Raw genomic sequence first — 23,194 nt, 5'->3', positions numbered from 1 at the left:
CCTCCCAGGGGAGGTGAGGTCACCCCACCGCCATCCCCAGGACCCCCCGACCAGCAAACGGCCACGTGTGTGCAGCCCCTTCTCCAGCCACTTCCCGTTTGGGAGTCAGACAAGCCCATTCTTATCACTCAGTACAGAGACTGTCAGGTGCCCAGTTCTTGACCCTACGAGACGTGTAGCCAACGAGGACACGCTCACGTGCGACGCTGTCTGCGGGCGGCATGGTGCCCACCGCCCCGCCGAGACGACTCCAGCAGCACCCGGGTGTCGGCGTCAGTCACCCGGAAGGGGGCCAGGCTCCAGCTCTGGGGCACCCGGTGCTACTGCCAGTTCTGACATTTAAGAACTTGAGCTTCACTTCGGGGGGGTATACTGAAATGTAGATTTGCTGTTTGGGGGGAAATAGCGTTTTAAGGTTGGAAATTGTGTCTGGAAGATTGTATGAGTATTTTTGTATTAAAAAAAATTTAAAGGCTTTTTTCTTAAACTTATTTTATGTGGGATTGTGTTGTAAGTTTTGTTTTTTTTTTTTCCGAATTTTCCCGATTTTTTGGGGCGGGGGGGAGCGGGGCTTGCTGCACACGTGGTCCTAGTTCTCCTACAGGACGAAGCCGCACCTCCTCCCGCAGAAGCGGAGGTGCTAAGCCCGGACTCCGGGCCGGGCCGCCCCATCCCGGAGTCGTCCGTTGCTCTGCGCGTCTGACACCCTCCTGACGTCTGGGGAGAGGCCCCCGTGGCCCTGGAAGTGGTCTGGGGTGGGTGAGGGGCTCTGCTTCTGCCCCGCCCCCGCAAGCGTGGCAGGCAGAAGAGGCGGCTTCGCCAGCCTCAGCCCCAAGGCCCCCTGACTCAGAGCCTCTGGTGTGCCCCCCGCACCCCCGAGCAGAGAGGTCAAGCTGGCTGGAAACAGCTCTGGTGGTTTTTCTTTAGAAAAGCTCAACTTTAATTAGGTAGTTTTTACAATGAAAACAGGTACCCAAGGACTGGTCTTAAATGCTCACAACTGTACAAAAGGCAAATACAAAACCTGTGGGTGTGAGCGCGGCCCACCGCGGGCCCCGGGCCGGCCCCACCCCGCTCTCAACCACCGTGGGCGCCACCTTTGGTCCCTCAACTGTGCGGTTGGGGCCCGTGCTGCCCTAGCAGGAAAGCCCTCCAGGTCAGCGGGATTTAAGAAAAACTAAGAAAAGGTCCAAGTCTAACAGGCGGAGCTGTTGCCAAGATTAAGAATTTACAACTTTTTTTTGGCTAAGTTTAACATTCAAAAATGTAATACTGAATCCAAAAGTGTCTGAAATCACACAAAAAGGACCCATATTAAAATTTAGAAAACAAGTCCAGGACGCCCCGGAGAAACCGGATCTGAAGCGTCAGCGGGCGCGGGCGCGCCCGGCAGCCCTAGGACGCGTTGGCCATGGGCTTGTACTTCTTGAAGCGCGTCCACTGGCCAGTGGCGTAGTTCATCTCGAAGACCGTGTCCACCAGCATGGTGGTGCTGCCCTGGCCGTCCGACTTGGGCAGGTCTTCCGTGTGCTCGCTCAGCTTGATCTGGATCACGTCGCCCTGCTCCTGGCACGGGTTTTCTGTGGGGGCGGGCGGGGGCCGCTGGGCGGGGACCGGGGACACAGGGCCCACCCCGGGCCCTGCCCCCGCCCCCGCCGGGCCAGGCCCCGCCCCCGCCCCCGCCCCGCCGGGCCAGGCCCCGCCCCCGCCCCGCCCCGCCGGGCCAGGCCCCGCCCCCGCCCCGCCCCGCCGGGCCAGGCCCCGCCCCCGCCCCCGCCCCGCCGGGCCAGGCCCCGCCCCCGCCCCGCCCCGCCAGGCCCCGCCCCCGCCCCGCCCCGCCGGGCCAGGCCCCGCCCCCGCCCCGCCCCGCCAGGCCCCGCCCCGCCGGGCCAGGCCCCGCCCCGCCGGGCCAGGCCCCGCCCCGCCGGGCCAGGCCCCGCCCCGCCGGGCCAGGCCCCGCCCCCGCCCCGCCGGGCCAGGCCCCGCCCCGCCGGGCCAGGCCCCGCCCCGCCGGGCCAGGCCCCGCCCCCGCCGGGCCAGGCCCCGCCCCCGCCGGGCCAGGCCCCGCCCCCGCCGGGCCAGGCCCCGCCCCCGCCGGGCCAGGCCCCGCCCAGGACCCACCTCGGGAGCCCGCCATGAAGCCCAGGATGAGCGCCTTCTCGGGCCTCGTGACCTTGTTGGCCGTCTTGAACATCTCCTGCGCCGCGAACATCTGCTCCCTCTGCGGGGAGGCTGGTGTGGGCGCTGGGTGCCCCCTCCCCGGGCGCCGCCAGCACCCAAGCCCCCCCACCAACCTACCGTGCACCCCAGCCCCCACCTACCGTGCACCCAGCCCCCGCACCTACCGTGAGCGACAGGTTTTTCTTGGGCTGCTGCTGGGCTGGGGGCTGCTGGGCCTGGGGGGCCACCATGGCCACCGGAGGCGTCTGGGCAGCAGGAGCGGCGGCTGGGGGCGTGGCGGGCGTCAGGGGCGAGGGGGGCGTGGCGGGCGGGGGCGCCGCGGGGCTGGGCCCGCTGTTGTACAGGGGCGCCCGCTGCTTGAACTGCGCCGGGAGCGCCGGGCTCGGCGCGCCGGGCTCCTCGGGGGGGCGGCTGGCTTGCAGGCTGGCGTCCCGTGAAGACGGGGCTGCGAGCAGAGCAGAGCCTACTGAGGCCCGAGATCACCCGCTCTGCGTCCAGCCCAAACGAGAAGTGGACGCGCGCTGGTCCACGGCTTGGCCCGGCCCGGCCTCCTGCCCCCAAGGCGAGCCGCAGGTCCCCGGGAAGGGCGGCGGGCCGCTCACCTGGCGGCGTCTCAGAGCTGGGGACATAGGACGAGGCCGGGACCACGCTGGGCGTCGCCGGCAGGTAGCTCGTGGAGGGCAGAGCGGGCTCGCTGTTCAGAGACCCGAGTTTCTGGAAGACAGAGGCCACGTTGCTCCCAGAAGAGCCCTGGGCCCTGACCCCTCAGGGCGGGACCCCAGCCTGGAGCCGCCCCGAGGGCTGGGGGCCTGGCCAGGCAGTCCCGTCTGGTCAGGGACCCCCGCCCCCCTCCAAACGGCCACCTTTGAGGAAAGAGTCCAACGATGCTTTTCTTACCACAAGCATGTGATAAAAGGAAAACCCAGTCCTTTCAAGACCATGAGCACACACAGCTCTGCAGCGCTCCCCAGAGGAGACTGACGGACACGGGGGCGCCTGGCGCCCGCCTGCACAGCCCCACAGCAGAGAGGCCTTGGCGCCGGGACGCCCTTCTGCGACGCTGACTGCCGTCCCGCGGGGCCCAGGGGATGCCGAGGAGCCCCCCGCTCTGGGCCCGTGTCCACACCAGGGCCCCCTAGGCCCCCATCCTCCTGCGTGTGTCCACGTACAACACGTAACGCCTGTGTCCCCGTGGACACGCCCCAGCGGCTAACGCTAGGACAGGGGCACCTGCTCCACCACCCAGGGCCTGCAGCCCTACCTGCGTGGACACCAGGCCGGCCGCGTAGTCGGGGGTGGCGTTCTCCACGACCGTCTCCTCCTTGGCGGGCTTCTCCACCGCTTCCGTGTCTGCGGGCAGAGCACGGCCTCAGTGCCCTCAGCCGGGGCGACGGGCCCCCAAAGACACAGCCACCTCAAGGGGCAGCCGGGCTGGTCTCGGGAGACGAGGCCGCCCGTGGGCACAGGCGGCCGAGTACGCACCCAGGGCCCTCCTGCGCCTCTTGGCCTCCCGGCCGGCGCCAACCACATCCAGCTCGGAGATGTCCAGGAGCTGCAGACAGACAGAAGCCCCTCAGCCTTGGCGAAGGCGCACCAGGCCGGCCCGGGGCCGCGCGGGGCCTGTGCCCACCTTCACGCCCCTCTCCTTCCGCAGGGGCGTCCTGGACGGTGGGATGGGCGTGCGGTTCCCGGCGGGGCTGAAGACGCTGGGGGCAGTGGGGCTCCTGAAGGGCGCCTGCTTCGGGATGCCTTTTAGCGGGGCTGCGGGAGTGGGTGCGGGTGGCCGTCAAGGGCCTTGGGCGCTGCCCGGCGAGTCCCCGCACCCTCCTCCGCGCCTCCAGTCCTAGGTCTCCGCGAGGGCAGGGGGCGTGCAGACCCCAGGGTGGGGCCGTCCCAGCTGCACCAGCACCACTCCTACCCTCCCCAGGGTCCCCGACGCACGAGGGACGGTGCCTTCCGCAGGCCCCCACTCCCTCCACCGGGCCCGGCCCAACACCCGTCAGCGGACACCAGCGCTCGCGGTCCTCAGCAGGCCCGGCGGGCAGCAGGGAGCCCCGGAGCCCCTGTGGAGGTCAGACCCAGCCCAGGCTGGAGAGGAGGGCGCGGCAACTCCGGAAGAGGACGGGGCGGCGGGGCGGGACCGCCACTGCCCTCTCCGACCCCGGCCTGTGGGCAAGCCTCGGTCAGGGCGGGCGGACAGCGCCTGGGGAGCTCCAGCCCCGAGGGAGGCCAAGGGGCCGGTGGAGCTTCACATGGAGAAGCCGGACCATCCCGGGCCAGCCGGGTCCCTCCTTGGAGGGGCGGAAGAGCCCCCCAGTCCACACGGCAGGGCCCTGTTGGCTGCAGACGCCCGTGCCTTCCCAGACCCCCGCCCCGGGTGGCGGCCTTACTCGTGGTGTCCATCTTGCGGAGCAGCCCCCGGCCTTTGGCATGGAAGGGCACGCCCGCACTCCTCTTGAGCTGCTGGGCCGTCTCGGTGGCTGGAAGACAAGGGCTGTGTCGGCGCTCCCCAGGCGGCGCCTCTGACCGTGGGCTCACAAGGGAGCGGACACTGGAGGCTCCTCCCCGGTAGGGGGCGTCAGCGCCGGCCGGTGGCGGAGGCCGAGGCCCCAGCTCCACAAGGCTGAGAGCACTGCGGGCCCGATGCTGTCCAGGGGAACCACGGTGGCGGTGCTTTATCTGATTCTTTGAAAACAGGCCACTTATACACTTGTCAACATCAATACCAGAACCACTTAAAACGAAGTCTGCTATCGGTCAAAGGAACCAATATCCTAGCCTCTTTCCCAACAAGCACCTTCTACGTGGGTTTTATAGCTGCTACTTAAAGAAACATTTAAGAAAATGACCAAACATCTTTATAGTCAAATTCAGGCCATTTGCAACTCCAGAACAGTCAAGGGAGTAGCTGTCTCATCACCTGTGTGACTCGGTCGGTTCAGACATCATTTTTGGAACAAAGATTATAAATACTTTCACCTGAAAACTCGCAAGTTTCTACAGGAGATTTTTAGAACATACGGTTTAGCACAGCAATCAATGAGTTTCTAACAAAAGAGAAGAAACTATGTAGAGCACCGTCTTTAAAAGATAATTAGGTGCCATAAAACCTTAAGGGAACCTCAGAATAAAAACTACTGACGTGGGACAAAAGGCACGGCTGCCGGCAGCCAGTCTCCTGAAGCCGGCAGGACCTCCCAGGCCCGGCCGCGCAGGGCGCCCCAGCCCCAGCGGACAGAGGCCCCGGGCACCCCCAGCCCCCCCCAGCCCCGGGCAGACAGAGGCCCGGCACTCACACTTCTGCAGCAGCTCGGCCCTCAGCGTGGCGCTCTTCGGCTTCCGTTTCAGCTGAAAGTGCTTCACCGGGGGCGTGAGGGGGCCCGCCAGTGTCGTCAGGGCGTTTTTGTTCAGGTACTGGCACTCCAGCGGAAGCATGGCGGACGCCTCACACTCGTTCACTGCTCGGAGAGCCAGCGTGTCACGAGGCGCTCCTCCGCACGCGGGCACCACCTCCACAGCCAACGTGGAGGCGCGGTTTCCCATTTATGTCCGTGGAGCTTCTGCTTTGAGCTCAAAACAGAGAACGAGGACCCGCTGACCGCACGCTTGCCCTCCCCAGCAGTCAGGGCCACCGACCTGGGCCCAAGGGCAACGGAACCCCCGGGAGCGGCTTGAAGGCCAGAGCCCCTGGCCCAGCACAGCTGGCGTCCTCACGGCTGTCTGGACGGCGCTCCGTGCACGCCCAGAGCAAGCAGGGGGTGCCCATAGCCGCCCTGGGTCTCCCCCAACCCACCCCGTCGGGGGGTACCCCTGGGCCCCGCTGGACCCTGGGCCCCCGGAGCGGCACCCAGGCCCGTGTGTAAGCTGGAGGCGACAGCTCAAGAGCAAGTCCCGGGGAAAGCAGAAAGCAGACAATCCCACGCTCCTGTCCCCGGGGGAGCACTCCGAATCTCCCCAGGGCTGCAGACAGAGCGGGCCCCTCCCACCCGAGAGCGCACCCAGGAGGGCCTGGATCTGCCGGGACCCTGGACGAGCTAGTCCCAGGGACACAGACACCCCAGTGTGGGCTCTGGTGCTCCGGGGCGGCCACGGGTCTGTGGGCGGCTACTGACCAAGTGCAAGCCTGCAGAGTGGGAGCGGCTACCTCAGGGCCGGGAGCAGGCACGGGCAGCTGCCCCGGATGCCCAGGCCGCCGGCCCTGCAGCAGCCCTGGGGGACAGGCCCGCCTCTCCAGGGCTGCGGTGCTAGTTCTGAAAACTGGAGGGCTCGGGGGGACAGGCCTCCCGCCCGCACGCGTTCTCCTGCCCAGGCGCAAGCAGTTCCTAAGGGGGTCTGGGGCTCGTGTTCTGAACAGATGCGTTGTGGGTGTTCTTGCACGATCTCAGGAGCACCCAGGCTCCGGGGTACAGCCCGCCCGGAGCTGAGGGGAGGGGCGTGCGGGGGGAGGACAGGTCACCACAGCGCCTGAGCCGGGGGTGGGGGGGACCCGACAGTCCCCTCAGGAGCGCTGTCAGGGCAGGCCCCCTCCCCCGCAGACCGCACGCCAGACCTACCCTTCTCCCTGAGCTCTCCTAGGATGTCTTGGACGTTGGGGTTCTGCTCCTCCAGATCCAGGTTGAGAGCCCCGGTGTCGGGAAAGGACTTCAGGATGTCGGCCACCATGAGCACCCAGGGGTCCGAGTCCAGGGTGGCGAGCTGGATGACCTCCGTGAGCGCGCCCTTCATCTGCGAGAGAGCACAGAGTCTGGGCCCACCCCGGGCTGCCCGCGTGGGTCTGTGGGTGGGCGCCGAGCCGGGCCTCTGGGCGCCTCGCCTTCTCACACCCGGGCCTGCGTCAGACCTGTGGGCTCCTGGGGCTGCCGAGGGGCCAGCCTTGAAGGGGCCTCCCAGCACGCGGCAGACAGAACGGGAGCCTACAGACGGGGCGGCGGATATAGGAGCTGGCCAGGGCAGGCAGCAGAGGGAGGTCCTGGCAGGCAGGGCGCGGGCCTGGCCACACCTGGGCCAAGGCCACACCTGGGCTCCTGGGACGGAGCAGCGCCCAAGGAGGCCGCCCTCCTGAGGCCCCGGTGACGGGCCTGGGCTGTGGCCGCGTCGGCTGAGGCCCCAGCCACCTCCCCAGGCCACCCCTGCAGCTTGGGGCCCAGACGGAGCCGGACTCGCCCCACCCCGCAGACCGAACCCTTCAGCACGGCCCTCGGCAACAGGGGGCCCTCCCACCTGGGCCCAGCCCCCGTCCAGCACGCCTGGCCGCCTGCCGGTATCCGGGGCTCAGAGCGCGAGGCCCGGCCTTGGTGCCTGACACCGGGTCCCTCCTGCTGGCTGCGTGCAGGGTCGAGGGCCAGCTGACCCAGCTCTGAAGGGCTGCACCCTGAAATACCCAGAAACGCGTTCTCCCGAAGTGTGACTGGACAGTGAACGTCCTTTTCTCACTGTAACGCTTGTGGTGGGGCTGTCACGGCGTCTGCTACCCTCCCGCCTCGATTCAGCCGAGCTTCACTCTTCTCTCCGTTACAAACAAAAGGCACGAAACAATAGACCCTTGGGTCACTTACTAGCATGCGTCAGACAGCACGAACATGTCCGCGACAAACTGAATCTATAGAAAACGCAGGACAAGAACACCCCGACTCACACCCCGGCTCACCAGGGGCTCCACAGGCAGGCTGGGCCCGGGGCACCGTCAGGACTGCAAAACCCAGGCAGGCAGACGGCAGGGCGGCTGCCCCGTGCCAGGCACACGGTGCGGCATTCGGAGAACCACCTGGCCACTCCTCGAGAAGACCAACACGGGCCCCCTGGAGGCCTCCCGCAAGGATGCCACGCTCTCACTGCGGGGGGCCAGTTCGGCCCTTGCCCAGGGAACCAAGATCCCACAAGCCGCGAGGCAAAACCAAAATTAAAGAAAAAGACCCCGCGGGGCGCGAGGGCACAGACCCAGAGACTGGAGACGCCCGTCCTCCCAAACCGCATTCCTAACACCCCCAGAGCAGCAGCGATGCCAAGGCCATCATCTGATGGAAGCTTCACCCACACAAGGGGACGCTTGGCTGGCAACTAAAGGGCACGCGTGGCGGCACGGGTGAGCCATGGGAGCTCTGTGCGAGCAGCCAGACTCGAGCGCGCACGCCGCGCGGGCCACACACCAGGACAGCTTGCCCAGCAGGCGCAGGAGGCGCACGGCAGTCCCTGGGCTGGAGGTGGCTCAGGGACAGACTGCTGGCGAGCTCGGGGTCGCCTCCTCTGGGCGACACAACTGTTCTGGTCTCAGATAGCGTTGTGAGGTACCCAAACCACTGGTCTATGCATTTCAAGAGTGGATCTAACCTGAGTATCTCAGTCTGAAAACTGTATGAGCAAAGAACAGGGGGCCGCAGCTGAGCCAGAGCCCGCAGCCGTCCCCAAAGCTGGCGGCACACCTAGGCTCCTGCCTGGAGGCAGCGTGTCCCTGCCCTGGCTGGGCGTCACGTGCCCAGGTGTCAGTTCTGGGTGACAGGATTGGGCTCTGTGGAGGAGAAGCCGGCAGGGGCGGGGACAGTCCTCGGCCCGGCCCCCCGACACGGAGCTCCTGGAAGAGGCACACCCGAAAGCGCCTGCTTCAGTCCAGCGGAGTCACCGTCAGGGAGGAAGCAGCAGAGGGGCAGCCAGAGTCACGCGGAAAGAGAAGGGGCGGGAGCACCAGCGTCCGTGGGATGCGCCTCCACGAGACACGCCTCCACCGGGCACACGGCGTCTCTGACCACTTACAGTGCCAAGAATTTTCAAACTCTACAAAATGAGAAGATAAAGCAGAGAAATGAGTCTAGACACAGCCAGACGACAGGAAGTAACAAAAGCAATGAAGACCGTACCAAGGAACCGACTCAAGGCATCACACGATCTCTAAGGACGCCCTCCAGTGACCAGGAGCCCCCGGGCCTGAGTGGACAACAGGGACGAAGTGCGCGGTGCCCCCAGTGCCGTCAGGATGGGTGGTGTCCTTCGGTAACCTCTAAGTCCAGGGGACCCCACTCAAGCTGCAGGAATATTTCTTCACAAAACCACAATCTGATTCTAACTTCCTACGAGAAAAGCAATAAAAGGAAGAAAGTTGTAAAAGAAGGCAACGCAAGAAAGGCCGCTGCGGCCAGGCTCACAATCCTAAGTGCCCCTGAGATCAGACATGCCCTTCACCTCTCACTTCATTCCCAGATAACCTCCAAGGCAATCGGACTGCAATTTGAGAAATGAGACATAAAGGCCCTGGGAGGACCACAGAGGTCTCTCTCCTGTGTGACTGGTGAGAGCAAGTCCTCTGGAGTTACGACTCCAAACTGAGGAGCCGCAGAAGGCAAGAGCTTGGAGCTGACCGCTTCAGTATTTTTCCTATGAAGCATCACACAGAAAATCCAAATCCCATAAAAGAAATCAAGAGAAACGTCACGCTGGGTGGGAAAAGAATCTGCAACTCCTATCACAGGCAATCACACACACACGAGTGTCACAGCTCGTAGATGTCTCTACTAGACATAAAGAGCAAGCAAGGAGACTGATTCTACGTGCCAAGTTTTTAAATTTTACCACTAGAAAAATGATTTAAAACTCTTAAAAATGCAAAGGCTACTCGCCCTCATTCAACATAAAGGAAGCGTAAAATAACTGCAGAAAGAGACAGTTCCCCGTGAGGGCGGGCGGGGCGGGACGGTGAAGGGCTGGCGGCACAGGCCCGCGTCCAGCCCCCGAGGGCCACGGCCGGAGGACGGGGCGAGCAGCAGCTCCTCGCTCTCCCGGGGCCTCGGCAGGTGGGGCCGCGTCGGGCAGGAGCCCGAGTACTTCCCAGGGCGCAGGGGGCCACACACGGGTCAGAAGCGAGGCTGGACCCCACGCCCTGGGCAAGGAAAGCGTGGCTCCTACTCTGGACCACCAGGGAATCCCCTCTACCAAGTTCACTTCAGTGACGCTCACCAGCTTATGACCAACGCGCTTCTTGCCTGAGCGACTAGTGTCTCTAAGAACTCATCCTCTGGATTAAAGGGCTAAAGGTAAGACCGGACACTAGAAAGTTCCCGGAGGCAGAACACTCTCTGACATAAATCACAGCAATATATTTTTGGATTCATCTCCAGAGACGGATGGAAACAAAAACGAACCGACAGGACCCAGTCAGAAGCTCTTACTCAGCAAAGGGAACAGCAGACCACCTGCAAAGTGGGAGAAAATGCTTGAAAAAGATGCAGCCGATACAGGATTAACCTCCAAAGTGTACAAATGGCTCATATGGCTCAAAAAAAAAAAAAAAAAATTAAAGACCTGGTAAAAGCCAGGTCAAAGTAGACGCTTCTCCAAAGGCATCAGTTCAGTCCGGTTGCTCAGTCCTGTCCAGCTCTTTGTGGCCCCGCGGACTGCAGCGCGCCAGGCCTCCCTATGGATGGCCAAAGGCACGTGAAAAGACGCTCGACACGCCAAGTGTCCGAGGAATGCGGATCAAGAAGACTGCACCGAGGCATCGCCTCGCACCAGCCAGAATGGCCGTCAAGACGCCTGTCAGCAGGTGAGCGCTGGAGAGGGTGTGGGGAGAAGGGAACCCTCCCTCCTGCAGTGCTGGTGGGAATGGGCCTCGCTGCAGCCCCTGTGGAGAACTGTACGGAGGTGCCTTAAGACCTGAAGACAGAGCTACCACGTGACCCTGCACTCCCACTCCTGGGCGCAGATCCAGAGAAAACCGCAGCGCGTGCAGCTTCCCGTTCACGGCGGCCAGGGCGTGGAACCGCCTCAGTGCCCATCAGCAGAGGCGCGGGTAGAGAGGCGGCGGCGTGCACACGCAAGGGAGTGCAGACATCACGCCGTCTGCAACAACACGGGTGAAGCCAGATCCCACGCTAGGCGACCTGAGTACGTCAGACGGGAAAGAGAAACATGTGATGTCACCTGCGTGGCGAATCTAAAGAAAAATATACAAGTGAACTTATACACGAAACAGAGACGCAGAAAACAAACTCAGCCCGAGCAAAGGGGGAGGCGTGAATTAGGGGTCTGGGGTTACAGCACACACACTATTATCTATAAGACAGAGAACCAGCAAGCTCTACCCCGCAGCGCAGGGAACTAGACTCGGCGTCTTGTTAATGACGCACCGGGGACAGAACCTGGAGAAGCAGCGCTGCGTGTGCGTCTCCGGGCTCCACGCCGAGCACTGACACCCACGCTGCACATCAGCTACGAAACGATAAAAGCAGAACCCACGCGGAGAAGGGCGCGCCCTCTAGTGGCCCGGCACACCTGAGGGAACTCACGCCCGCTGAGACCCCCCCAGGCGGACGGGCAGGGGGTCAAGCGGTAAGGAAGGTCCTGGGCAGGGGAGGAGGAGACTGCAGTGCGGAAGGGGCGCCGAGACTCCAAGACGGCCCCACCGGAACGCGCGTGTGCGCAGCTCGCCCGCCCGGCAGGCGCCAAGCCCCTTCCTCAGGCCCTGGGGCACGTGGCCTGCAGGACAGGGCACCGGGTCTCAGAGGCAGCTCCGGGCGAGCACCGAATACCCGGAGACGGCACCTGTACCCACAAAAGCTGCTGCTACGGGCTGACCGGGCCCCCCAAAAGCTTTACTGGAGTCCTGACAGGACCTCGGAATCCGACCTCACTCGCAGACAGGGCCGTGACGGAGGCCACGTTACAGTGAGCTCACTGGAGAGGGCTTTGGTCCGGCACAACTAACATCCTCGTGAAAGGGCCGTCTGGACAGACAGACACACACGCAGAGGGAGGGCGGCGTGCGGCCTCCACGGGGGAGCCAGGCGCGGCCGGGGGCGAGGCCTCCCCCGGCCCAGCGGTCAGGAGGGGCCCTCAGAGCTGTGGCACTGCACCCTGCTGCGGGCCCGAGGGCAGCCCCAGCACAACAGCGCGGCCGCAGGAGGCAGCTGGGCAGTAAGGGGGGAAGAAAGAAGAAGGAGGCTAAAGACCCGAGAGCCCAGTTACAAACTGCACGCTCCCCGTGACACTGCTGTCCTGAGCGGCTCAGCGTCCTTCTAACGGAGCCCCGCTCACGGCCACAGCGCGCGAGGAGGAGGGCCCTCCGGGAAATCGAGCCCATCCCAGAGGGCCGGCTCATCGAGGGAGGCGTCCCAGCACCCAGGACGAGGGCTGCCTAAGTCAGCAAGCCTAAGGTGTCCTGTTCTAGCAGCCCAGGCCTTCAGATGAAGCCGCCATCAGCGGGAGGCCTGCTGCCAGCCCGCTCTCCCAGTGACCAGGCTTGACCGCGGCTCGGGCGGGGAGATGGAGGAGGGATGAGGCAGGGGGTTCCGGCCCCGAGGGCCGACCGGCGCGGGCTGCCCGGAACGCACAGACCCACGCGGCACCGCAGACCCAGGAGAGAAGAGGGGCCAGCTTCAGGCAGGCACCCAGCGGGGACCGGGCCCCAGAGTGGAGCACAGGGCTGACCCGGCCCGAGGCCCAGCTGGACGCGCCGGGGCGTCTCACGGGACTGTGGACGCAGCGTGGAGAGAAAGGGCACACCAGCCGACTTCTCCAAGGGCTTCAGAAGCACAAGCCGCGAGCCCCCGGATGTGCCACTGGGTGCCTAAATGATGAGCAGACGGTGTAGTGGGCGGCAGCAAGACGGCAGATTTGTGACATCCAAAGCCAGCTGCGTTTAACCTCACAATGCACAGAGAGCCCCCGCAGATCCACAAAGGACGGCAGAAACACGGGCAGGCGTTACTGAGGGGCAACGAACAGAGCAGACGCCTGAGAAGGCGGCACACGCGGCCAGAGGCCCCAGACGGATCAGAGACCAGCAAACAACACGAGGCGGCGCCTCCCGCCAGCGGCTTTCCAGCGGCAGGCACGTGTTCACAGCCGGGTAGGGGCAGCACGAGGGCAGCTCGAGCCCAGCGTGCCTTGCCACCTCTGCGGCAAACTCACCTCACCCCACGGCGGGCAGACTGCAGCCAGGCATGCGCGGTAACTAAGGAGCCCCGGGCCGCGGCCTGTCGCCATCTGGGCTGGAGGGTGACGCACAGCGGCGACAGTGGGCCAGCTGGGCAGGTCGGGGTCACTCGCTTTCCCGCCAAGGGCCGGACAGGGACTGCATGAGGCCTTGGGGCCACCCAGGCTCTGCTGTCTTTTTTAACCAACTCTTTAATAAGGTTCAGAACAGTCTCTGTTCAAAGATCGCACAGAAAACAAGTCACAGGCCTCAGTTTGTCAACCCCTGGGTTAGATGAACAGCAACGTGGATGAATATTAAAAATGGGTTTTGTGCAGAAAAGCTGATCGAGCTATAGAAGACAATATAATGTAAGTCAATTAAAAGTATATGCCACCTCCCTTCAGTTCGAACACCCTACCAGACATGCCCAACACTGTTAGGGCTGACAGGAAAACCGAATCGGAAATCTACTCACGGCCTGCACGCTCCAAGCAGGACAGTGAAATGAAAGAGACAAATGCCTCAGAAAGCAGTCTGGCGGTTTCCACCACCGAACCTGGCTGTATGCCCCAGGCGCTGCCTCTAGAGATCGGCCACAGCGCACAGACAGAAACATGTCCCCCCAGGACACTGTCAGCAGGGAGTTACGAGCTGCTCACACACATCACACACACGTGGGTCTGAAATGCTGCTGCCGAGTGAAAGCCAGATCAAAACCACGTTTATGTCGATTGCACTTAGAGCGGAAAGTCCCTGAAAATCACACATGTTGCAAGACGTAATTTCAGGAAGCCCAACAGACTTTGCAGGATCAGTTTCTAGAAGCCTCCGCACAAGAACAGGGAAGACTGCTGCCTGTGGGGGGAGCGGGGCTAGGGACGGGGTGAGAGAGAAGTGAGAGCGGCTAGACCACGGAGGGGAATCGGAAAGTGAAGTTAGAAAAAGCTTTCTACCTTACTTATTTTGGGCAGTAAATCAGCATAACAATAGGAGAAGGAAGAGACGGGAAACCCAGAGGCTGCCCAGATCCCAAGAGAGGAAGGAGCCGTCCGGAAACATCCACGTGGCCGCAGAGGACACGGAGGGGCCTCACCGCCGACTGCGGCCACAGCAAGGACAGGCCCCAGGCAACCGGCCAGGTCAGGAGAGACACCTGCTCCCGACCATCGGGGGAAAGACCAGCGCAATTTCAGGAAGCCCAACAGACTCTGGAGGATCCCTTTTACAAAATGTCTTCACCGAAACACGTCCTGGCTGCAGTCAGCGGCGGCACGCGCGTGGGCAGAACAGTCTCTCCGTCACCGGGCGCCTAGCCTGGTCTCCCAGGTGATGAGCCACAGCTGACCCCGTCAGGGATTACAGGGATCCCACGGAAGTCTCGCAAGCCAGATAGCTTTACGATTTAAAGCGTTATCTTAGTCATCCCTAGAACTCTCCCTCAAACCTCCTATGGTGGCAATGATAAGGTCTCAGACAAGAGCCATCCCGGGTTTTATTAGTAGAAGCATCTCGTTTCCTCAAAGCCCTTTCAAACACAGCTAAAACATCACGAAGTCAGTGTTTATGCTTTTTGACACTTGGCAGTTAGCCAGACACCTATGGACACTGTCTCCTGAAGTCTTTCTGACTTCCTGAACCAATTTCAAAATCCTTAGAGGAAGGGGCCCTAAATCACTTCTGTAACCCCCTCAGTGAGTAAACTTAAAATTCTGGGTCATCAAACTACCTTTCCTACCTCCCTGGCATTAGTTAAGAACTCTTGTTTCAGTTCAGTCCAGTCGCTCAGTCGTGTCCAACTCTTTGCAACCCCATGAACCGCAGCACGCGGTCCAAACTCATGTCCATCGAGTCGGTGATGCCATCCAGCCATCTCATCCTCTGTCGTCCCCCTCTCCTCCTGCCCCCAATCCCTCCCGGCATCAGTCTTTTCCAATGAGTCAACTCTTCGCGTGAGGTGGCCAAAGTATTGGAGTTTCAGCTTCAGCATCAGTCCTTCCAATGAACACCCAGGACTGATCTCCTTTAGGATGGACTGGTTGGATCTCCTTGTAGTCCAAGGGACTCTCAAGAGTCTTCTCCAACACCACATTTCAAAAGCATCAATTCTTTGGTGCTCAGCTTTCTTCACAGTCCAACTCTCACATCCATACATGACCACTGGAAAAACCATAGCCTTGACTAGATGGACCTTTGTTGGCAAAGTAACGTCTCTGCTTTTGAATATGCTATCTAGGTTGGTGATAACGTTCCTTCCAAGGAGTAAGCATCTTTTAATTTCATGGCTGCAATCACCATCTTCAGTGATTTTGGAGCCCCCCAAAATAAAGTCTGCCACTGTTTCCACTGTTTCCCCATCTATTTCCCATGAAGTGATGGGACCAAGTGCCATGATGTTAGTTTTCTGAATGTTGAGCTTTATGCCAACTTTTTCACTCTCCTCTTTCACTTTCATCAAGAGGCTTTTTAGTTCTTCTTCACTTTCTGCCGTAAGGGTGGTGTCATCTGTATATCTGAGGTTATTGATATTTCTCCTGGCAATCTTGATTCCAGCTTGTGCTTCCTCCAGCCCAGCGTTTCTCATGATGTACTCTGCGTATAAGTTAAATAAGCAGACTTGACATATGCCTTTTCCTATTTGGTTTACTTAGCTTTAAAGAGAAATAGATACATCACAAAACACGTGAACTGGTTTGAAGATTTCATTAAGAAACACAAGCTGGAGCACACGCCGCGTGTAATGTCTACGCTCACACGCCTGGGCCAAGGAGTCCAAAGCTGTTCTGGATGTGTCTGAGGGTGCGCCTACATCAGATCAACCCGGGAGCTGCAGGGAGTGAGGTGGACCGCCCTCCCCAGCATGGCTGCCCCACATTCAATCAGCTGAAGGCCTGGACGGAGCAGACAGGCCAGTAGATCACACTCCTCCAGCCTGACTACTGAGCTGAGACTGATCTCTCCCAGCCCTGGGACTTTGCTGAGATTCTGGCCCTTCTCTGGCCTGCTGGTTTTTCAGACGGGTCTCGAACCTGCTGGCTGCAGATCTGAGCCTTTCCAGGAGGCTGTCGTAAGCCAATTCCTGTTAATAAAGCCGGGACCTCTCTCTCCCCCCCTCTATATGGCATATACAGGTACACATACGGCTTCCCTGATGGATCCCTGGTAAAGAATCTGCCTCCAATGCAGGAGATGCAGGAGACTCAGGGTTCAATCTCTGGGTTGGGAAGAGCCCCTGGAGGGAGGCATGGCAACCCATTCCAGGATTCTTGCTGGAGAATCCCACGGACAGAGGAGCCTGGCGGGCTGCAGTCTGTGGGGCGGCAGGGAGTTGGACACGGCTGCGTGTGAGCGCCCAGCACACAGGCGTCGTGTCAGTCCTGTTTCTCTGGAGAGCCCTAACCCGGCGCGGGACACCTGTTGTTCAGTGGCTGAGTGTCTGACTCTTGGCAAACTCAAGGACTGCAGCATGCCAGGCCTCCCTGTCCCTCACCACATCCCAGAGTTTGCTCAAACCCACGTCCACGGAGTCGGTGATGCTGTTTGTCCATCTCCTCTCTGCCGCCCCCTTCTTCCTTTTGCCTTCAGTCTTTCCTAGCATCAGTCTTTTCCAGTGAACTGGCTCTTCACATCAGGCGGCCAAAGTATTAGAGCTTCAGCATCAATCTTTCCAGTGAATATTCAGGACTGATTTCCTTTAGGATGGACTGGTTGGATCTCCTTGCAGTCCAAGGGACTCTCAAGAGTCTTCTCCAGTGCCACAGTTCAAAAGCATCAGTTCTTTGGCGCTCGGCTTTCTTTATGGTCCAACTCTCACATCCACACATGACCACTGGAAAAACCATAGCTTTGACTAGACGGACCTTTGTTGGCAAAGTGATGTCTTTTCTCTTTAATACACTGTCTAGGTTTGTCATAGCTTTCTTCCAAGGAGTAAGTGTCTTTTAATTTCATGACTGCAATCATAGTCCACAGTGATTTTGGAGCCCAAGAGAGTAGAATTATCACTGTTTGCACTGTTTCCCCATCTGTCTGTCAGGAAGTGGTGGGATCAGACGCCGTGACCCTGGCTTTCTGAACGCCGAGTTCTAGGCCAGCCTTGCAGCGTCCTCCTCCACCTCCAGCACGAGGCTCTCCAGCGTCTCTCCCCCTTCCGCCATCTGGGTGGAGCGCACGCAGCCCAGCTACCCGGTGTCCCTTTATCTGCGGTCCCACATAAAGAGCAGCAGAAAGCCATCCCCTAAGGTGTCCGACCCTCACTGACGGAAGAAAAGTAACTAAGATAGAGAAGTCAATTAGGATGGTTGGGAATAAAAAGTTTAACACTAAACAGATAAATAAAAATGCCTTTCAGAAAAGTAAATTATCCAGAAAGGCCTAGTTCTTTCAATATAGCTAAGTAAGTTTTTCATTATAATTTCTTGTAATGATAAGCAAAATCCAAGAATAAACTACAGAAGAATCAACCAAAGAAAGCTGGTATACTTATATCAACGCTGGACCAAAAAAACAGACAAAGCACTACCAGCTAGAGACCTTTACGTAAAGGTCTGTGGTTCAGCTCACAAGGCAACAGCCACAGCTCTGAACTTGTACACACCTAACAACGCAGCTTCGCGATGTAGAGAGCAAAAGCTGGTGCACCGGTAACACTAGACAAACGGACAACCCCAACAGAGACGAGCATGCCCATCGATACAGATGATTCGCCAAATCTGACCTACTGGACATATACTGGGCAAAACTAGACGGAAACAAATGCTCCCCAAACTCACTTGCCATGCTTATAAAAACCGACCATATGTTTTGCCATTAAGCAAATCTCATTTCAAATGACTGGAATCATACAGGCTATATTCTCTGACAAGCACTCACCCCAGCCAGAAATTACTAGTGAAACACAAGCAAAACCTCTCTCCCCCTGATGTACAAAAACTAAAAAACATTTTAAATTACAAAGAGGTCAGTGAGGAAATCATCATAGAAATTACAAAAAGTGTGCCTGGGTAATGATTACACTCTCAACATTTGTAGGACGCAGCTAAAGACGTGAGAGAAAAAAAATCTGACTTAATATGAATAGTTTAGAAAAGGGAAATGGCTGGAAAATGAGATCAACATCTACATTAAGAGATCAGAAAAGGAACAACATAAATACCAAATAAAGGAGGAAAACGATTAAAGCACAAGAGTTAGTGAACATGGGCTCCTCTGGGGGTCGAGCGGTTAAGAACCCACCTTGCAGCGGACACCAGCTCGATGCCTGGTCCCGGAGGGCCCTTCGTGCTGGGCGGTGACTGAACCCGTGGGCCACACAAGAGAGGGCCTGCAGCGAGCGCAGGCACCACCCCGGAGGGGAGCCGCCTCTCCACGCGGCCAGAAAAAGCCCGAGCACGGCAACAGGACCCACCACAGCCAGGTTAAAATGCATGAGTGAACAAGTCTTAAAAATAAAGAAATAACCAAGATTAGCGAACAGACAGTGGACAGATAACAGAACAGTGGACAAAGTCAAAAGGTGATGCTTGGCAGTCTTCTGAGGCTGACAAACATCTGATGAGATGAATCCAGGGGGAAGCCTGGGGGAGGAAGCCGCAGTGCGCATGCCTCTGACGAGAAAAAGACGAGAGAGGGCCGCCACCCACTTCATGCTAAGAAAGCCGAAGCTTTAATACAAACTGCCAAACCACTAGAGAATACACAGTATCCAGAAAAGTTAAGAACATAAAGCCAAGCACCAACACTCAAATATCTTCCCACAGGGAAAATCCAGTCCCCAGCTGGCTCATTACTGAGTTCTGCCAAACATTTAGGAAGAAATAATTCCACTATTAAACAAAACTTCTAAAAGAGAGGAAAACAGAAGCCGTATCACCACCGCATTTATGAAGAAATTCAATACCAGTAGCTAACGAAGACAGCCTGGGAAAGAAAAACCAGAGGTTACTCTCACCCATGAGCACAGATACAAACTCCTACACAAAACACCAGGACAAGAAGCTGCACTGTGCGTGCGCCCAGCCACGTCCGACTCTTTGCAGCCCCGTGGATCGTGGCCGCCAGGCTCCCCTGCCCATGGGGCTCTCCAGGCAAGCACGCTGGCGTGGGTTGCCATTTCCTTCTCCAGGGGATCTGCCCAATCCAGGAATCAAACCCACATCTCTCGTGTCTCCCGTACTGGCAGGCGGGTTCTCCACCACGGCAGCACCTGGGAAGCCATCAGGATGACAGCTCAGTCCAGCGCAGCCGCTCAGCCGTGTCCGACTCTTGCGACCCCATGAGCTGCAGCCCGCCAGGCCTCCCTGTCCATCACCAACGCCCGGAGTTCACTCAGACTCACGTCCATCGAGTCCGTGATGCCTTCCAGCCATCTCACCTCTGTCTCCCCCTTCTCCTCCGGCCCTCAATCCCTTCCAGCATCAGAGTCTTTTCCAATGAGTCAACTCTTCGCATGAGGTGGCCAAAGTATTGCAGTTTCAGCTTTAGCATCAGTCCTTCCAAAGAACACCCAGGACTGATCTCCTTTAGAACGGACTGGTTGGATCTCCTTGCAGTCCAAGGGACTCTCAAGAGTCTTCTCCAACAGCACAGTTCAAAAGTATCAATTCTTCAGTGCTCAGCCTTCTTCACGGTCCAACTCTCACATCCATACATGACCACAGGAAAAACCATAGCCTTGACTAGATGGACCTTTGTTGGCAAAGTAATGTCTTTGCTTTTTACTATGCTATCGAGGTTGGTCATAACCCTCCTTCCAAGGAGTAAGCGTTTTTTAATTTCATGGCGGCAATCACCATCTGCTGTGATTTTGGAGCCCTCAAAAACAAAGTCTGCCACTGTTTCCCCATCTATTTCCCATGAACTGATGGGACCAGATGCCATGATCTTAGTTTTCTGAATGTTGTGACATAGTCCTACACATAAAATTACCAAGTTAGGTTTACCTCAGGGAAGCTAGGTTGATTAGCAATTAATGCTACTTCGTAAATGTGGCAACCGATATGTCAATAGACATTAAAAAACATTTGATAAATTCAATATTCATTTATGTTTACCCTTACCACAACGGTTAACAAAACTGGGTTCACCTCTTGGTTGGCATTGAGCCAAAAGACACAACCAAACTAAACAGTGGGAGGAGGAGGGATTTACTACTTGCAGCAAGTAAGGAGGAAGCTACCCTGAGCGAGGTTACCTGCATATTCATGAAAGGGCTTTTGGCAGTTGGGAGTCCAACCTTTAGTTGACTGAGTCCCAGGAGTCAAGATTATCACTCCATCCTCTACCTGGGTGGGGGTCTTAGTTCTTGCAGAACTCAAAGACAGGTATCAGATTGTTATGCATATCCCTTGGGAAGAACTAGGACTCTGGTTAATGGCAACTATGTCTTCCTGACTGCAGAGACATAATTTTGCTGACAAAGGTCCATACAGTCAAGGCTATGGTCTTTCCAGTGGTCATGTGAGGATTTGAGAGTTGGACCATAAAGAAGGCTGAGTGCTAAAGAATTGATGGTTTTGAAGTGTGGTGTTGGAGCAGACTCTTGAAAGTCCCTTGGACTTCAAGGAGATCAAATCAGTCCATCCTAAAAGAGATCAGTCATGAATATTCATTGGAAAGATTGATGATGAAGCTGAAACTCCAATACTCTGGCCACATGATGTGAAGAGCTGACTCATTGGAAAAGACCCTGATGCTGGGAAGGATTGAAGGCAGGAGAAGGGGACGACAGAGGATGAGATGGATGGATGAGTCTGAGCAAGCTCTGGGAGACAGGGAGGGACAGGGAAGCCTGGCCTGCTGCACGTGGGGTCCAAAAAGTCGGACACAGCTGCGTGACTGAGCTCTTCCTTTGCTCCTGCCTTCTCTCACTTCCCTCAAGATCGTTAATTACTAAGACCTGCTCAAGGGCAAACTTTGTGGCCAGGCTTAGATGGCAAAATGGCCTAAGCCCAAATGGCTTTTTCTTAAAGTTTGCCCGTGAACTCAGGACAAGTATGGTTAATAAATAGGTTGAGGGGGGAGGTGCAAACTTCCACCCACCCTAGGCCAGGTTCCTGGAGGGCTCTGCACCAGAGAAATGCTCTGCAGAAGTGAAAGGCACAACCAGACATCAGGGAGCGACCCCCCAACAAGCATATCCTAAGAGTACAGCTGCCTAGTTACAGCTAAGAGCTTCTGGGATCCAAAGACTCTGCGAAGACAGCTAAGTCAAGACACAACTGGAGGACATTTGTAACATAAATAAGTGGAAAAAAAAGATTACTATACAAAATTTATTAAAAAAAAATACTCCTACAAACTGGGAACTCCCTGTGGGTCGTGGTTAGCACTCCAAGCTTCCACCGCAGGAGGAACGGGAATCAAGATCCTAGCAGCTACCTGCTGCACCAACACATAGATAAACTATAGCTTTTAAAAGCGCCTATAAGACGATGAAAAAAAAACACAAAGAGGAAAACAACTTTTGGACAGACAATTCACTAGAAAGAACAGTGAACCAACGCGGGAAGCCGCATAGTAAGGGAACCGAATGCGATCCAGCAGTGAGCATTAAACCACGGCGGGGGCCGCCTGCCGGATGCATCTGTCAAAGGTGTTACCGGAAGCAGGCAGACACACCCACACCCCTCACACAAAACTCACGACACCACACCGCGACGTCCAGCTCAAAGCAGGGAAAACCCAACTGGACGGCTGGAAAAGGCACATCCAACGGACACGTCGCCAAGCAGAGCAGGGAAGCGGTCCCCTCTCAAGGGAGCGGGCGGAGGGGAAGGGGGCTCCGGACGCAGCCTTCTTCTGCTCCCTAGGCAGCGTGAGGAGGACAGGCGGGTTGCCGTGTGGCTGGTAAGCTGATCAGCTGCATTCCTGTGCACGTTAGATGCTGAAGCTCCGATACTGTGGCCAACTGTAACGCGAAGATGTGACTCATTGGAAAAGACCCTGATGCCGGGAACGACTGAAGGCAGGAGAAGGGGACGACAGGGGCTGAGACGGCTGGACGGCACCACCGACTCGAGGGACAGGAGTCTGAGTGAACTCCCGGAGCGGGCGATGGACCCGGGGGCCTGGGGTGCCGCAGCCCACGGGGTGGCCGAGAGTCGGACACGACTGAGCGACTGCGCTGAACCGGACGTTAGACGCTCCGTCCACAACCGGACAGGAACCCGCCGCCGCCGACGCGCGCGGGAGAGGCGCTGAGACGGGGCTGGAGGGCGCGCAACGAGGACAGCGCCTCAGCGCCGTGAGAAACTTATTTTGCGCAAAAAGTGACATAACGTACCGTTAAGAAGGAAAAAAAACGAGGCCAGACCCACTGAGGAGAAAGAAGCGAAAAACGAGTGTGTGGCGAGAGCCCGGAGCGCCAGGTGACCCCGCCGGGCGGAGACCCCAGACGCGGAGGGCCCCGAGGCCGGCGCCCCGAGGCCTCCGCGCGCGCAGGGCCGAGCAGGGGGCGCGGCCCGCGAGGCCGGGGGCACGAGGGCCGCGAGCGGAGGGCAGAGGCGGCGGCGCGCGAGGGACCGCGAGGGCCGGGCTCTCGCGTCCGCGCCGCCGCGCGCCTCACCTCGTCCACCGTGCGGCGCGGGAGGTGCAGCGTCCCGAGCAGCAGCTTGAGCTTCACGGCCGACGAGAGGCCGTGGAAGCAGAGGCGGATGTTGTCGATGACCGCGGCCGTGAGCAGGGACGCGATGCTGGGCGGCGCCCACAGCTCGTCCGTGGCCCCCAGCTTGTTGTGCAGCCACAGGCCCGTGTCGCTCTCCCGCATGGACGCCATCTTGGGGGGAAAAAAGCCGAGCGCCGCCGAGCCGGCATCTTATGAGGACACCTACGCGCCCGCGGCGAGGACCCCCAACATGGCGGCGCCCGCCCGGCGCGCCGCGGTGACGTTGCCGGCGGGGCGGGGCCTCGGCGAGGCGCGAGGTCCTCAGGCCGGCGTCCGTAAGGAAACATGAAGGCGCCCGCCCGGCGCGCCGCGTGACGTCACCGGAGGGCGGGGCCTCGACGAGGAGCTTCGTGGCGGCGCGAGGTCCTCGCGGCGGCGGCCGTAAGGTAACATGGCGGCGCCTGCGGCCGGGCCTCCCGGGTCGCGGAAGATGACGTCATGCGGGTGTG

General features: G+C 59.2%; 1 protein-coding gene across 1 annotated transcript; it reads right to left on the bottom strand.

The window, feature by feature from the left end:
* Positions 1-916: 916 nt before the first annotated feature.
* On the bottom strand, positions 917-23,074 carry NELFA (negative elongation factor complex member A). The gene is made up of 11 exons (XM_069594925.1): positions 22,647-23,074; positions 6,735-6,906; positions 5,478-5,639; positions 4,572-4,661; positions 3,812-3,942; positions 3,664-3,733; positions 3,443-3,531; positions 2,784-2,895; positions 2,346-2,626; positions 2,122-2,221; positions 917-1,580 (listed from the first exon to the last, which is right to left on the bottom strand). Exons 1-11 carry the CDS (start codon positions 22,854-22,856, stop codon positions 1,396-1,398), a joined length of 1,602 nt encoding a protein of 533 aa, XP_069451026.1. The 5' UTR covers positions 22,857-23,074; the 3' UTR covers positions 917-1,395.
* Between the last annotated feature and the right edge of the window lie 120 nt (positions 23,075-23,194).

The sequence above is a fragment of the Ovis canadensis genome, chromosome 6, assembly GCF_042477335.2.
Source record: "Ovis canadensis isolate MfBH-ARS-UI-01 breed Bighorn chromosome 6, ARS-UI_OviCan_v2, whole genome shotgun sequence".
Lineage (NCBI taxonomy): Eukaryota > Metazoa > Chordata > Mammalia > Artiodactyla > Bovidae > Ovis > Ovis canadensis.
This window is presented reverse-complemented; position numbering and strand designations above follow the sequence as displayed.